This window comes from Cervus canadensis, chromosome 1, assembly GCF_019320065.1.
Source record: "Cervus canadensis isolate Bull #8, Minnesota chromosome 1, ASM1932006v1, whole genome shotgun sequence".
Lineage (NCBI taxonomy): Eukaryota > Metazoa > Chordata > Mammalia > Artiodactyla > Cervidae > Cervus > Cervus canadensis.
This window is the reverse complement of record NC_057386.1, coordinates 65,829,079-65,846,353: the sequence shown is the minus strand read 5'-3', so window position 1 is coordinate 65,846,353 and position 17,275 is coordinate 65,829,079. Positions and strand designations below refer to the sequence as shown.

The 17,275-nt window shown below is 41.1% G+C and overlaps 1 protein-coding gene across 8 annotated transcripts in view; it reads right to left on the bottom strand.

Moving 5' to 3' along the window:
• SH3D19 (SH3 domain containing 19) overlaps nt 1-17,275 on the bottom strand; it is a 196,786-nt gene that overhangs the window by 55,776 nt on the left and 123,735 nt on the right. For all 8 annotated transcript variants that reach the window (XM_043484650.1, XM_043484637.1, XM_043484644.1 and 5 more), the window contains exon 3: nt 7,660-7,700. In XM_043484650.1, the coding sequence (XP_043340585.1) occupies nt 7,660-7,700 (41 nt within the window). The remainder of the gene's footprint in view (nt 1-7,659; nt 7,701-17,275) is intronic.

Here is a 17,275-nt window from a genome sequence, read left to right as displayed (position 1 = left end):
ACGTGAAAGGCAAGAGACAAGTTCAGTTCAGTCACTTATATGTACTCTGCACATAAGTTAAATAAGCACGGTGACAATATACAGCCTTGACGTACTTCTTTTGCAATTTAGAACCAGTCCGTTGTTCCAGTTAGTTCAGTTGCTCAGTCGTGTCCGACTCTTTGCGACCCCATGGACTGCAGCATGCAGGCTTCCCTGTCCATCACTAACTCCTGGAGCTTGCTCATACTCATGTCCATCAAGTCGGTGATGCCATCCAACTGGTGATGCCATCCAACCATTGTTTCATGTCTGGTTCTAACTGTTGCTTCTTTACCTGAACATAGATTTCTCTGGAGGCAGGTAGGGTAGTCTGGTATTCCCATCTCTTTAAGAATTTTCCACAGTTTGCTGTGATCCACACAGTTAAAGGCTTTGGCATAGTCGATAAAGCAGAATACGACATTTTCTATCAATCTCCTGCTTGTTCTATGATCCAACAGATCATAGTAGATGATCTGTTTGCCCAGAGTAGTAGATGTAATGGTCATCTGAATTAAATTTGCCCATTCTGATCCATTTTAGTTCACTGATTCCTAACAGGTTGATAATCACTTTGCCATCTCCTGTTTGACCACTTCCAATTTTCCTTGATTGATGGACCTAAATTCCAGGACTCTATGCAATATTGTTCTTTACAGCATGGGATTTTACTTCCATCACCAGTCATATCCAAAACTGGGCAATGTTTTTGCTTTAACTCAGCCTCTTCATTCTTTCTGGAGCTATTTCTCCACTTTTCTCCAGTAGCACATTGGACAACTACTGAACTAGGGAGGTCATCTTTCAGCCACAGGACTGGAAAAGATCAGTTTTCATTTCAATCCCAAACAAAGGCAATGCCAAAGAATGTTCAAATTACAGTACAATTGTGTTCATTTCACATGCAAGCAAGGTTATACTCAAAATCCTTCAAGCTAGGCTTCAGCATTATGTGAACTGAGAACTTCCGGATGTACTAGCTGGGTTTCAAAGAGGCAGAGGAACCAGAGATCAAATTGCCGACATCCGTTGGATCATAGAAAAAGCAAGAAAGTTCCAGAAAAGCATCTACTTCTGATTCATTGACTACACTAAAGCCTTTGATTGTGTGGATCACAACAAACTGTGGAAAATTCTTAAAGAGATGGGAATACCAAATTTCCTTACCTGCCTCCTGAGAAACCTATATGCAGGTCAAAGCAATAGTTAGAACCAGGCATGGAACAACGGACTGGTTCTAAATTGGGAAAGGAGTACATCAAGGCTATATATTGTCACTCTGCTTATTTAACTTATATGTAGAGTACATCATGTGAAACGCCAGGCTGGATGAAGCACAAGCTGGAATCAAGATTGCCAGGAGAAATATCAATAACTTCAGATATGCAGATGATACCACCCTTATGGAAGAAAGTGAAGAGGAACTGAAGAGCCTCTTGATGAAAGTGAAAGAGAAGAGTGAAAAAGCTGGCTAAAAACTCAACATTCAAAAAACAAAGATCATGGCACCTGGTTCCATCACTTGATAGCAAATAGATGGTGAAACATTGGAAACTTTACTTTTTTGGGCTCCAAAATCACTGCAGATGGTAACTGTAGCCATGAAATTAAAAGACGCTTGCTCCTTGGAAGAAAAGCTATGAGCAAACTAGACAGCATGTTAAAAAGCAGAGACCTTATTTAGCTGACAAAGGTCCATCTAGTCAAAGTTATAGTTTTTCCATTAGTCATATATGGATGTGAGAGTTGGACCATAAAGAAAGCTGAGTGCTAAAGAATTGATGCTTTTGAACTGTGGTGTTGGAGAAGACTCTTGAGAGTCCCTTGGACTGCAAGGAGATCAAACCAGTCCATCCTAAAGGAAATCAGTCCTGAATATTCACTGGAAGGACTGAAGCTGAAGCTCTAATACTTTGGCCACCTGATGCAAAGAACTGACTCGTTGGAAAAGTCCCTGATGCTGGGAAAGATGAAGACAGGAGGAGAAGGGGACAACAGAGGATGAGATGATTGGATGACATCACTGAATCAATGGACATGAGTATGAGCAAGCTCCAGGAGTTGGTGATGGACAGGGAAGCCTGGCATGCTGCAGTCCATGGGGGTTGCAAAGAGTCGGACATAACTTAGAGACTGAACTGGCTGAATGACTGTGGGCAAGAATCCGTTAGAAGAAATGGAGTATCTCTCATAGTCAACAAGAGGATCTGAAATGCAGTACTTGGGTGCAATCTCAAAAATGACAGAATGATCTCTGTTAGTTTCCAAGGCAAACTGTTTAACCCAAGTCTATGCCAGAACCATTAATGCCAAAGAAGCTGAAGTTGAACTGTTCTATGAAGACCTATACAAGGCCTTCTAGAACTAACACCAAAAAAAAGATGTCCTTTTCGTCATAGGGGACTGGAGTGCAAAAGTAGGAAGTCAAGAGATACCTGGACTAACAGGCAAGTTTGGCCTTAGAGTACAAAATGAAGCAGGGCAAAGGCTAACTCTCTTGGCAAAGAGTTTTGCAGTGATTATAGCGAACACCCTCTTCCAACAATACAAGAGACGACTCTACACATGGACATCACCAGATGGTCAATTCTGAAATCAGACTGATTATATTCTTTGTAGTCGAAGATGGAGAAACTCTATACAGTCAGCCAAAACAAGACTGGGAGCTGACCGTGGCTCAGATCATGAACTCTTTATTGCCAAATTCAGACTTAAATTGAAGAAAGTAGGGAAAACCACTAGACCATTCAGGTATGACCTAAATCAAATTCCTAAAGCTATACAGTAGAAGTGACAAATAGATTCAAGGGATTAGATCTGATAAGAGTGCCTGAAGAATTATGGACATAGGTTCGTGACATTGTACAGGAGGCAGTGATCAAGACCATCCCCAAGAAAAAGAAATGCAAAAAGTCAAAACAGTTGTCTAAGGAGGTCTTACAAATAGCTGTGAAAAGAAGTGAAGTGAAAAGCATAGGAGAAAAGGAAAGATACACCCATTTGAATGTAGAGTTCCAAAGAATAGCAAGGAGAGATAAGAAAGCCTTCCTCAGTGATCAATCAATGCAAAGAAATAGAGGAAAACAATAGAATGGGAAAGACTAGAGATCTCAAGAAAATCAGAGATACCAAGGGAACATTTCATACAAAGGTGAGCACAATAAAGGAAAGAAATAGTATGGACCTAGCAGAAGCAGAAGATATTAAGAAGAGGTGGCAAGAATACACAGAAGAACTGTACAAAAAAGATCCTAATGACCCAGATAACTACGATGATGTGATCACTCACCTAGAGCCAGACATCCTGGAGTGCGAAGTAGTCAAGAGGGCCTTCAGAAGCATCACTAAGAACAAAGTTAGTGGAGGCGATGGAATTCCAGCTGAGCTATTTAACATCATAAAAGATGATGTTGTGAAAGTGATACACTCAATATGCCAGCAAATTTGGAAAACTTAGCAGTGGTCACAGGACTGGAAAAGAGACAAACGGAAAGATATACCCAGTTGAACGTGGAGTTCCAGAGTATAACATGGAGAGATAAGAAAGCTGTCTTAAATGAACAATGCAAAGAAACAGAGTAAAACAACAGAATGGGAAAGAGTAGAGATCTTGTCAAGAATATTGGAGATATCAAGAGAACACTTCATGCAAGGATGGAACAATAAATGACAGTGACAGTAATGACCTAAGAGAAATAGAAAAGATGAAGAAGAGGAGGCAAGAATACACAGAACTGTACAAGAAAGATCTTAATGATCAGGGTAAGCACAATAGTGTGGTCACTCCTTAGGCTGGATATCCTGAAGTGTGAAGTCAAGTGGGCCTTAGGAAGCATTACTATGAACAAAGCTAGTGGAGGTGATGGAATTCCAGCTGAGCTACTGAAAATCCAAAAAGATGATGCTGTTAAAGTGCTGCACGCAATATGTCAGCAAATTTGCCAAACTCAGCAGAGGCCACAAGACTGGAAAAGGTCAGTTTTATTTCAATTCCAAAGGAGGGCAATGCCAAAGAATGTTAAAACTACTGTGCAACTGTGCTCATTTCACATTCAAGCAAGGTTTCAACATTATGTGAACTTAGAACTTCCAGATGTACAAGCTGGGTTTCAAAGAGGCAGAGGAACCAGAGAACAAACTGTCAACAGTCATTGGATCATGGAGAAAGCAAGAGAGTTCCAGAAAAATGCCTACTTCTATTTCATTGACTATGCTAAAGCCTTTGACTATGTGGATCACAGCAAACTGTGGAAAATTCTTAAAGAGATGGGAGGGTCAGACCACTTTACCTGCCTTCTGAGAAACCTGTATGCAGGTCAAGAAGCAACAGACAGAACTGAATATGGAACAACTGGTTCAAAATGGAGAAAGGAATATGTCAAGGCTGTATATTATCACTCTGCTTATTTAACTTATATGCAGAGTACATCATGTGAAATGCCAGGATGAATCAATCACAAGCTGGAATCATGACTGCTGGGAGAAGTATCAACAACTTCAGATATGCAGATAATACCACTCTAATGGCAGAAAGCGAAGAAGAGCTAAAGAGCCTCTTGATGAGGGTGAATGAGGAGAGTGAAAAAGCTGGTTTAAAATTCAGCATTTAAAAAATTAAGAACATGGCATTCAGTCCCATCATTTCTTGGCAAATAGAAGAGGAAAAAGTAGAAGCAGTGGCAGATTTTATTTTCTTGGGCTCCAGATGGTGACTCCAGCCATGAAATAAAAGACATTTGTTCCTTGGAAGAAAAGCTAAGACAAACCTTTTAAAAAGCAGAGACATCACTTTGCTGACAAGTGTTCGTATGGTAAAGCTACGGTTTTTCCAGTGGTCATGTATGGATGTGAGAGAGCTGAACCATAAAGAAGGCTGATTGCTGAAGAACTGATGCTTTTGAGCTGTGGTGCTAGAGAAGACTCTGAAGAGTCCCTTCAACTGCAAGGAGATCAAACCAGTCAGTCCTAAAGGAAATCAACCCTGAATATTCTTTGGATGGACTGATGCTGAAGCTGAAGCTGCAATACTTTGGCCACCTCGTGTGAAGAGTTGTCTCATTGGAAATGACCCTGATGCTGGGAAAGGAGAAGAGGGCAACAGAGGATGAGATGGTTAGATAGTATCACCAAATCAATGGACATGAATTAGCAAGCTCAGGGAGATACTGGAGGACAGAGGATCTTGGCGTGCTGCCGTTGACAGGGGTCACAAAGAGTCGGACATGACTCAGTAACTGAACAGCAACAAAGACAAAATTTGCTTCCGCCTTTTTCTTATACAATGCACAAAAAGGGGAAATGGAGAGGGAATGGCACAGTTATCTTTCATTCTATTTTATATGGCAGCACCCAAGGATCTGCTTGGCCTTCTCGCCTAAACATCAAAGATAATTATAACCAACACATGGTTCTTTAGTGTACACAAAGCGCGTGCTACATTAAATGACAAGTGGGTCATTATTTTTTATAACAGACATCTTAAAGCAGGCGTTTCCCTCTGTTTTACCTCTCCCTCCTTCCCTCTCCCTGGGGCCCTGCTTCATCTCTTCCTCTCCTCCCTTCTCGACAGTGTGGTCTCCCCACTGACTCTTTCCTCGGGGCCTACAAACATCTCCAGGCTTCTTTCTAAACAATCTATATGTGTGCACAGATCTCTCTGCTTGACCCTCCATCCTTCTCCTCCTCTTTCTACCCAGTTCATGAAAGTGTAGCCTATCCAGCTGCCCCCACTTCCCACGCTCCACTCACTGTTGAAATGAAGGGCGGCTTCCAGCTTCACACTCTCCCAGGCCTGTCTCCTCAGAGGTCACTCAGCGCCACACACACCCTAGTCTCACCTCCTGTCACCTCGCCTGCTGCAGCAGGAAGCGCTGTTTGCGGCTTTCACTCATTCGCTTTGAAAACCTCTCCTCCCCTGGCCACTAACATCCAGGTGTCTCTGAGTTTGTCTATTACTGTATCCTTCTTTTTCAGCTTTTTTTGGCCCCCTCCTCCTCAGCCGACCTCTCCTAAGCCTTGCATGGTACAGAGGCCTCAGGGTAAGCAAGATCCATCCTGGAGGATCTATAGGAAATCAGGTATGGATTACAAATCCCCCCAAAAAGAGGTCTTGAAATCCAACAGGGAGGCAAGGTAAGAAGTCAGAGAACAAGGGCAGGAGTTGGTAGACGAGACTCCTATGAGAGGAGGTCAATCTCTCTGGCTCTAGAGAACCTTAAAGGCACGGCTTGATCTCAGACACCAATGTTTCATAAGACTCTGTCTTTTTCACCTTCTCTGTTTCTTGGTTTTTTATTTCACTTTTTCTCCCACCTTCTCTATTGATTGTCAGCACTACCTTCCTAAATATTGAGCTACTTCCAGGGTTTTGCTTACACACATATAACCTTAATTATCCCAAATTATACCTTTAGCAAGAAACTTTTACCAAATTTCAAAATCCTACTTTTCTTTCTAGATTCCTTTCCTGCCCCATCTCCCCCACTTTCCCCAAGGGCTCTAAGGCATGTACAGCTATTATAAACTTTTCATTTCATATATGAATTCCCACCAGTATCCATTGTGGCATTCCCACACCTTTATAATTCATGACCATCATCAAAAAATTAAATATGGGAAATGTGAAATACTTTTCCGCGTTGTCGCCTGACAAAGTGTTCACTGCAATGGTTCAAATGCATGCTCTTCACACCTGTGGGTATCCTGAGTTCATACTAAATATTATGTTATGTTTTTAAAAACAGGATACTTCTCCTCAGGGTGGTGACCTCAGCTCAAATAATGCAAAGAACATTTAATATCCCTTTCTTATCTTTATTTTTTAAAAAATAACAGTTAATTCAGGTGGTGCAGTGGTAAAGAATCCACCTGCCAATGCAGGAGACACAAGAGACGTGGGTTCGATCCCTGGGTCAGGGAGATTCCCTGGAGAAGGAAATGGCAACCCACCTCAGTATTCTTGCCTGGGAAATCCCATGGACAGAGGAGCCTGGCAGGCCACAGTTCATGGGATCTCAAAGAGTTGGACAAGACTGAGTGACTGAGCACCCACCATCCATGTTCTATTTGGAAAAGGGATGTTTGCAAAGCCTTTTATTAAAAAGAATTTTGAACTCTTGTACCAACAGCAAATTTTAAAGCTTTAACCAAGAAGTAAAGTCAGGAAGTATGAATGCACCATTTTAGAGAGAGTTCTATTACAGTACTTCTATCATGTATGTGGAAGTGTAAGTTTAACTCCATAAGCATTTATAGAGTTAAATAAAAATAGTGTGGAAGTAAATCAGCAAAAAAGTACAGGATTTGATATTTTTGAAACCCATCAGATGTTTCTACCTATGGAAAATAGTTACAATTTATATTAGATCATTAAAATTGACTAGATAATACATTTGTTAAAAACAGGTGCATTCTCTAAAAGAAAAATACTGTTCTCAGGAACTGGTTTATAAATAAATGAAAGTTGAAAATAATCTTGAAAACCTAGCTGCTTGTCTGAAATGGTTTATTACTCCTTAGGAGAAGCTACTCTTGTCAGATTCTTTGTAAGATTCATCAAATACAATCATTTGCTGGAAATTTAAATCATCGTTTAAAATTATTTCAGAGGAAAATACAGAGCAGGAAAAATAAACTTACATCTCTTGATTACTGCTCTAATTGATGACAAGGGTCCTTGGCTAGAAAAAGAAAGAAAGAAAAGTTATTACACATTCATTCATTAATCTTTTTAAAACAGAATTATTTATAATGCCAGATCATTTCCGGGATGCAAATAGCTGCAAGCAGCCAGTTGGATATATTAGTTACTGGACTATCATATTTATAAAACACAAATTAAAAAACTTTAAAAATTGCCTTTGAGGGACTTCCTTGGCAGTGCAGTGGTTAAGAATCTGCACTTCTACTGCAGGGGGCTCTATCCCTGGTCAAGTAACTAAGATCCTGCATACCTTGCAATGCAACCAAAAAAAAAAAAATTGCCTCTGCTATTTAAGATGCTTTATGAGAATTGAGGAGGCTGGTAGAAGTAAAATTTTGCCTTAAAACTGTTTTTTTTTTAATTTTTAAAAATAATTTTATTTGCTTTCATTTTTGGCTTCGTTGGGTCTTCGCTGTGGTGCACAGGCTTCTCACGGCGGCGGCTTCTCTCGTTGCAGAGCATGGGCTCTAGGTGTGCTTCAGTGGTTGCAGCACACGGACTCAGTACTCAGGGCACATGGCTTAAGTTGGGCTGCTCTGCGGGATGTGGAATCTTCCTGCACGAGGGCTCGAGCCTGTGTTCCTGCACTGGCAGGTGGATTCTTCTCCACTGTGCTACCATGGAAGCCCTTAAGACTGTTTTCATAGCTTCTGCATACTGAATCTTCCAGTAAAATTCTGGACACAGCTTAAAGTAAGGTAGTAATTACATGGTGCCTAAAAGAATTTTGAGCTGCTATATCTCTTTTGTGTTTTGACATTAGAATTCTTGTCTTCTACATCACATCAAACTAGATCATTTTTATAGTCATTTGCCTTGGTGGCTCGGATGGTAAAGAATCTGCCTACAATGTAGAAGACCTGGGTTTGATCCCTGGGTCAAGGAGATCCCCTGGAGAAGTAAATAGCTACCCACCCCAGTATTCTTGCCTGGACAATTCCATGGACAGAGGAGCCTGGAGGGCTACAGTCCACTGGGTCGCAGTCAGACACGACTGAGTGACTGACCCTTTCACATCTACTTTTTTTATTGACCTAAAGACCAACAGCATTTCTTCCTAAGATTAGAATTACAAATATCACTGCCTAAAAAGAAAAGTCTTCTGCTTGCTCTGGGTTTTGTTCAGTAGCTGGTTGGTCCTGGCTGCCCCTGACTATGTGACCTTGGCTGAGTCACAGAAACCTTGTGAGCCTCATCTTACTGGCCAAAACTATCTAACTGCAAAGGGTAATACTATTAACACAAGTTTGTAAGGTTGCTTACTTGTTTCTTGTCTTTATTCAAACCAGCTGGATTAATTGTCTTTAGAATCATTTCGAAAAAATATACAACCATGAAATTTTAATGATATGATTTAGGAAAAAATACTTGTTTAAAAATTCCTTTTTTTTTTTTGAATGCTTTTTAAAAAATTTATACTTATTTTCCAGTTTGTGCTCTTTTAAAGTTTATGCCTAGAGTAATCTATATAAATCCCCTTGCTAGGTAGATACGGAGAAGGAAATGGCAACCCACTCCAGTACTCTTGCCTGGAAAATCCCATGGATGGAGGAGCCTGGTAGGCTACACTCCATGGGGTCTCGAACAGTCCAACACAACTGAGCGACTTCACTTTCATTTTTCACTTTCATGCATCGCAGAAGAAAATGGCAACCCACTCCAGTGTTCTTGCCTGGAGAATCTCAGGGACAGAGGAGCCTGGCTGCCGTCTATGGGGTCGCACAGAGTTGGATATGACTGAAGCGACTTAGCAGCAGCAGCAGGTAGATAAGATAAAACTTCAAGAATATACAATGTGGGAAGGGAGGCAGGAGTGGGGATCGGGATGGGGAACACATGTAAATCCATGACTGATTCATGTCAATGTGTGGCAAAAACCACTACAATATTGTAAAATAATTAGCCTCCAACTAATAAAAATAAATGAAAAAAATGAATATACAATGATATATCAGCTCAGTTTATGGGAGGAATAATTTTAAGCATATACTATTATACCAGAGAAGAAGACAAAAAAAAAACCCAAGACTCCAGGAGGTCTCCAATATCATGATGGTAGGACTGTAATTAAAAGTATAGTATTTTCAGCAATATTTATTTTTTTTAAAAAAAGGTTCTTGAAGGCTTTCTGTAAAAAACTACTTGAAAAAAGATTAATAAATGGTGACATAAAAGTGGTATTAATAACAGCACTAAAATACAAGCAGGTTGACTGAAGTTTTGAGAAGAAACTTCTTGGTGTAAAACTGGAGAGACTGCATGTTAACATCGTGTTGACTTAGATACAGCAATTAAAAGGATCAGAATCAGTACTTAGAAGCAGGGCCAAAAAAGGCAAAGTTTCATCTATGTGTCCAGGCAGGGTTTAATGGATATAATCGAATGTCTACATGTAGTAATCTCCTTATTTAATACCACTGATTTTACAGGATGTTATAACACTTTGTTATCTATGTGAAGGAGAAAGGCATATTGACTGGGGTGGAACATGGTAGGGGGTGTTATGGTTAAAGTGTTCTTCCCCCCACCGCCCAACCAAAAAATATGTTGAATTCTTAATCCCTGGTACCTCAGAGAGTGACCTTATTTGGGAATAAGGTCAGTACAGATGTCATTACTATAGTCAAGATGAGGTCATCCTAGAGTGGGGAGGGCCCCTGATTCCAGTGTAACTGGTGTCCTTACAGGCAGGCCCTGTGAAGACAGAGGCACACAGGGAAAGTGCTGCGCGACGCGGAGGCAGGGAGATGGGAGGCAGCTGCCCGCTGAGGAGCGCGGAAGACACTGCAAGCCCCCAGAAGCTAGGGAGAGGCAAGGGAGGACTCCCCTGTGGCTCTCAGGGGAAGAACGCCCTCGACAGGCTGGATTTCAGTCTTCTAGACTCCAGAACTGTGAGACAACACACTTCTGCTGTTGTAAGTCACCCAGTTTGCTAGGGCAGCCTCTAGAGTGCTGAGCGGGAGTGATAATTCATGGAGCTGTATCCTTTGTGTATTTTTCTGTACATTAACACTTAAATAAAAATTTGTGTCAGGAATTCCCTGGTGGTCCAGTCCTTCAGACTGCGCTTTTACTAGCAAGGTGAGGGTTCAATCCCTGCTTGGCAACTAAGATCCCACAAGCTGTTGTGAGGGTGGGGGTGGCCACTGGAAACTTTGTTACAAAATTGAATTTTGACTGAGATGAATTTAGGTTCTACAGTTCTCAAGACTTGCAGCATCATGTTTAGGCTAGATCTAGAAACCAACCAATATCTTATATCTGGTTTAAAGTTCTGCTTTGGTGGTTGACAGGTTTTGTGGAAGAGAGAATAAAAAAGAAGGCCTGTGGTCAAATGCAGGTCTATGGGAAGCAGTTTTGGGAGATGCTGCAGTAGCCTCCAGGCTGTGCAGTGCATACAATACAATTTCTGTACCTCAAATGTAGCTGTGGTTGAAAAGTCCGTGGTTTTGCAGATGCCCCTGTATCTCCACCTTTATGCAGAGTCCAGGCTACAGGTGAAGGTACCACTCCACAGTCTTAGAAGAAGACCTTATGGGAATCCTGCTCAGCACAGTTCAGGCTCCTGTCCCAGCGGGGGACACCCAGGCAGGACAGCCACCACGGGGACGGAGGTGTGGTCACCTGACCTCTGACTAAAGAAGCGGGCAGCAGGAACTGTTGTGGATCCAACTGCCCACATTCACTTCCAGCGCCTCTGCTTGCCAGCTGGTGCAACTTTGTGCACATTAAGTTCCTTAGCTTCTCTAAGGAACCTTATTTCCTCACATATAAAAGCACAGGTAACTCAACTTCCTCACAAGGTTGCTGTGAAGAATAAGAGGGAGAAACCATTAAAGCAGGAGACTCCAGCCTCCAGGATCTAATGTCTGATGATCTGAGGTGGAGTTGATGTAATAATAATGGAAATAAGGTGTGCAATAAGTGTACTATGCTAGAATAACCCCCAAACCACCCCACCCCAGCCTCACCCTCCCTGGATCCATGGAAGAACTGTCTTCCACAAAACTGGCTACTGGTGCCAGAAAGGTTGGGGACTGCTGTATGGAAGCATTTGATGCAATGCCTGGAACGAAGTGTGTGTTCATTAAACACAAGTCACTATGAGCATGATTTGTTTGTTCATAATCTTTGGGGGCATCACAAAACATCTGACAACACATATAAACCTTGACAAGTTCTCACTTTGGTGTCTGATAGCCTACAGAGAGTAGGCCTAACAGTTTACGTTAAGAGATTTTTTTTCCTCGAGGCTTACTTTGCTCTCCTCTGATTTCTGCTGTTCAGACAGAACCTGAGCCCAGACCGACTCGTCCACGACAAAACACAGGACTGCAGAAGTGCATCTTCACCCCATTTTAATGTTATAAGCCTGTGTCCTGGCCCCTGGCAGAGCTGACCCAGATCTTTCGCCGCCTGCTCTTCAAGCACTGCTGCCCTATAACCAGGAATCCTTGCTCTCAGTGCAGCGGATAACCCAGTCCAGAGCATGAGAATCATGGAATCTTCTAGAGGAAAATGAAGGGTTGGGGAAATGGCTTTTGGATCCTGAGGAGGAGAACCAAAAGTTTGGGTCAAGAGAGAACTGTCTCAGGCCTGATTGCTGCTGTGGATTTCTCTTCCTCCAGGACTCTGGGGTCCCCTTCCATCTTTTCTTCCCACTTGCCCCCAGAAGCCCCTCTGGGCCTGTGCTGTAGGATCACTGTCTCCCGCTGCTTTTGCACAGAATCTTGCTTAGTGTTTAAGAAGATGCTTTTAAGAAAGAAAACTGCATTTTAAAAATGAGTTTCTCAGCATAATGAAATGAAATTCCAGTAATGAATATAATGATGAGAATAGCTTATTATTATGTGTGCCAAACATAACTTTGAAAATGAGGGGGAAATAGGCTTAGAGGTTAGGGCTTCAGTCACACAGCTGGAAAGTGACAGAAAGTGAAAGTCGCTTAGTCGTGTCCAGCTGTTTGCAACTCTTTGCATGGACTATCCAGTCCTTGGAATTCTCCAGGCCAGAATACTGGAGTGGGTAGCCTTTCCCTTCTCCAGCGGACCTTCCCAACCCAGGAATTGAACCGGGGTCTCCTGCATTGCAGGCAGATTCTTTACCAGCTGAGCTGTCAGAGAAGCCCCAATATGAGGGAAAGTGACAGAAGCAGATGTGAATTCACTGCAGTCTGATTATAGACCAAACGTCTCTAATTCAGGCTAGGGTGGGTGGATAAAAGTTTCTGAATATTCCACAAAGTTCAATATGTAGGCAAATTACTTATAGGTATAAAGCCTGCCCCCCCAGATTTCATACAGATTCTGTAGATACAGGAAAGAACAAAATAAAAGTTGCTAAGTATGACGTTGTAATGTTGTCAACAACAACAAACACAATGGTCATTCTTAATCTCATCTAAGAAAACCCAACCTCTCCTTATTTTGGGTCACATTTTATTTATTAATAAAACAGTAAAACAGATTCTAAAAAATATTTACACAACCTTCAAAGTAACAGTTTGTTCCTAGGTTTAAATCCATCCTTCTCCCCCTTACTTTGCTAAGGAAAAAATCGTTTCTGCAAATCCAGGAGCTGCTGGATTCGGTTTGGTAAACAAATGAGAATGATGCCTGCAGGTGCCCGACGTCATCACCACACGGGTTTTTGGAGCTCCTGTCTTCAGAGGGAACTGAAAATACCTCTAAAAATGCATTCTTTATAAAAATCCTCAATACATGTCATTTGCATATTATTAAAGTACCAGTCAATAAAGACATCAACTTAACAAGGAGTTGAGTTAATGTGATCCAGAGGTACAGCCCTCTTGTCAACTTGGCAAAGCTGCCAGTGGATGTAAACTTTATCTCATGGTAACATCTTCTCTGAAGGCTCTCAACATTTGGACGGATTCATCTCCACCTCCCCATAGAAAGGTTTAACCAGATTGGTGTGATTTTTTCAGGTTGAAAGAGGCATTCTGTCCCATCCATTCGCTCATACATCCAATATTTATTACATGTATAACATGTATCAGGCACCAGACATGCCTTGAAAGCACAGACTCTGACCTTGGTGAGAAAGACAAATATCAGAGGTGCTTTTCTATTCATAGTATACAGGGGTAGGCACAAAGCGCTATGAATGCAGAGAAGGTATACATCGCTCAATTGCGGCGTTTAACATAGGACATGTATCTTGACTGAGCCTGAAGAATGTGAGAAGGAAAGCAGGAGTGAAGAGACAGCTGAGCATGATCTAAGCACAGCATATGAAGAAACCACGGTAAGAGAGAAAGATTTGGAACGCAGATGCCATGCTGAAGGATGTGGGAACATGCCAGAGGGAATTGTCGATGCTGGCATGACCAGTCAGGTTAAACACTAAGGATCCACGGTCAGGGATGTGACAGCAAATTGTTTCAAAAAACAAGTAGGAATTTGTTTGGGACATCTCCCTAGAATAAACATTGTTGACCGTAGCTAGTCTGTATGCACCAGCCATGATGTTTATGGCATGTCTGACTTTTTAAGAGTTCATGAATAAATCCTGGAATGCTGGTATTATATGTCTTGAATTGTGGAAAGATCTACATTTTTATGGATGATAAGATTGACATGTTAATATTTTTTTTGACATGTTAATATTTTAAAAGATAAGTAATGAGTAGATATAGGAAAAAGAAGATAAAAATGAGCAAGACTAGATTTCTGAAAGGGCCAGAAAGACACTGGGGTAGTCTAGGATGTCTTATTCAAAAGTATGTTTATTAATTTATTAAGCTCTAGCTATGTACCTGGCATTCTGCCACAAACTGGGGACACCAATGTTGATAATACATAATCTCTTCCCTCAAGAAATATGCAGTCTTTTTGGCAAGATCAACAAATGAAACATAAAAACAGAATGTGACCAAAAAAATGTTATGTGAGGTATTATGGGGGCTGAGAGGAGGGGTGTGTAAATCACCCTGGGAGCTGTGAGGAAGACACAGAGCTGAGGCCTGAACAGAACCAGGGCAAGTTTTCTCGTCTTTGGAACTACTGACGTTTGTTAAAGATGTGGGGTGCAGGGGGGGCTACCCTGTGTGTAACAGAAGGCTTAGCAGCATTCCTGACCTATACCCATTAGATGCTAAAAACATGCTCCCCTACCCCCAACACTTGTGACAACCCAAAATGTCTCTGTTGTTGTTCAGCCACCCAGTTGTGTCTGACTCTTTGTGACCCCATGGACTGCAGCATGCCAGGCCTTCCCTTCACAGATCACTGCTTTGCCATGGCGAAGGGGCTTGCATAACTCAGTGAAGCTATAAGCCATGTATGAGCCTTGGGTGTAGGGCCACCCAAGACAAAGTGTTCACTGCAATGGTTCAAATGCATGCTCTTCACACCTGTTGGTATCCTAAATTCATACTAAATATTATAAGTTATGTTTTTAAAGATAGAAAAATTACCCTCAGTTGAACTAGTAAGCCAATGACAACAAAATAGAGTAATGGTATTTATATGGATGGGAAAGAAGTTGGCTTTGCCATTTCCAGTTGCCAAGTTGATGGCGGCAGCAGGGGGATCAACTGGGGGTGGGAGTGGAGGCTCAATCTGAGGGAACAGGACAAAGGCAGCGATTAGAAGAGAAGAAAGAAGAGAAATTTCTAGCACCAAGAGCAGCCTTTGAAAAGTGGTACTTTCACCATGTCAGGTGAAAAAATTAGTCTTACTAAGAAGGAACGTAAGAAGTCAGTCATTCTATGAACATAACCTTTTTAAGTCAGGTGTTTATAAACCAAGTCAGGTGTTTATGTGCACTGCTTTTTTTTATGATATTAATTTCAGGACTACAATAAACCTTCACTTGCTGTACTGCAGGAAAAAAATCATTATATATACTTTTATAAGCAGATCATTGGGCCAACCCATATTTTTCTCTTAAAACAGAAAGTAATAGTGTTATAGAATAACAAAAATACCTGTGCTTTCATCTTTTGTATGCACCACTCAAATTTTTATCACCCTACATTACCTGCTAGATTAAAACAATATCATGTAATGGGGAAATAAAGTACGAGTTAGTAAATAACATTTACCGCTAAGACAAATATAAAGCTATGATGCCATTTTAAGTGTCTAAGTTAATATCATGATCACAATATGTAGGGCCAAATCTGATAAACTGTGGGGAATGGAAAAAAATAAGTGTAGTTACCTGAAACTAATGAAAACAAATTATGTTTTAGCTTTAAAACTTTGATTAGCTTCCATAAAGTTTGGGTATGGCAAGGAGAATGAATTCCTTCTTCAGACTTAGAAAATAAAGATTAGTAAAGAAAAACAATTGAGATCTAATTAGAATGGCTTTTACTAAAGTTAAAAGCTATAACAAAACTACAAAATACTTCTATTATTAATAATACTGTGAAAGCTTTACAAAAAGTTATATGAGTCCTGAGTTCATTAATTTTTTCATCACATTGACAGCTCAACTATAATCACTGAGATCTATAACATAACATTGCTATATCAGGTTATTTTTCTATTGAGTCTTTTTAAAGAAAAGAAAATCATTTGTACAAACCTTTATTTATATACTTGGTTTCATGACAAAAAAAGTTAATACATATTTGAATGAGTTTAATTAATATACTTTACCTATTATAAAATGTGTAAAATGGGTTCTACTGACAGTGTAGCTATGAGCATGAACAACAAACAGGTAGAGAGAAAGCAAACAGGATGCATGATATACCTCTCAGGGCACCATGACTGTAGTGGGAAAAGGAGAGTCTGGAGCCAGCCAGAGGCCTGCTTTCCTATTTGTGTGCATGCTTAGTTGCCCAGTTGTGTCTGACTCTTTGCAACCCCATGGACTGTAGCCTGCCAGGCTCCTCTGTCCATGGAATTTTCCAGGCAAGAATACTGGAGTGGGTAGAGCTCAGCCTATGTACTCACTTACTAGAATTATTTCTTATCTGTAACACGTGGATACTAATGCCCATCTTTTGGCTTGTTACTAAAACTGAATGACCAAAAAAAAAAAAAAATACAGTACAGTGCTTGGCACATCTGGGGCTTCCCTACTGGTTCGATGGTTAAGAATCCAGCTTCCGGTGCAGGGCATGTGGTCCCTGGTGTGGGAACTAAGATCCCACATGCTGCAGGGCAACTAAGTGCACAGGCCACAATTACAGAAGTCTGAGCACTGCAATGAAGAGCCCACACAGCCGAAAAGAAAAAAAAGCAGGTTCTATTTTTCTACCCTATTTCCCAGTACACAAGTTTCTGGAGTCCATAATTATACCAAGCTGAAATTTTTTGGAGATACCCTGCCAACACCAGTTGAGCTGCCCAGTAGTTATCACAAGTCTACCTTATAAATTCAAATAATTGACCATTCACATTTCAGTTGCAATTATTATTCACAACTTACAACCATTCTGAGCTTCACAATGCACGCTTCTCATGTACCTAATCTCTTTTGAAGCTGAAGCAATAATAAAGCCGAGAGAACAAAGCAGATCTACAGGCGTTCTTGAGCACTGTATTTTCCCCACTGAGAACACATCCCTGCTCC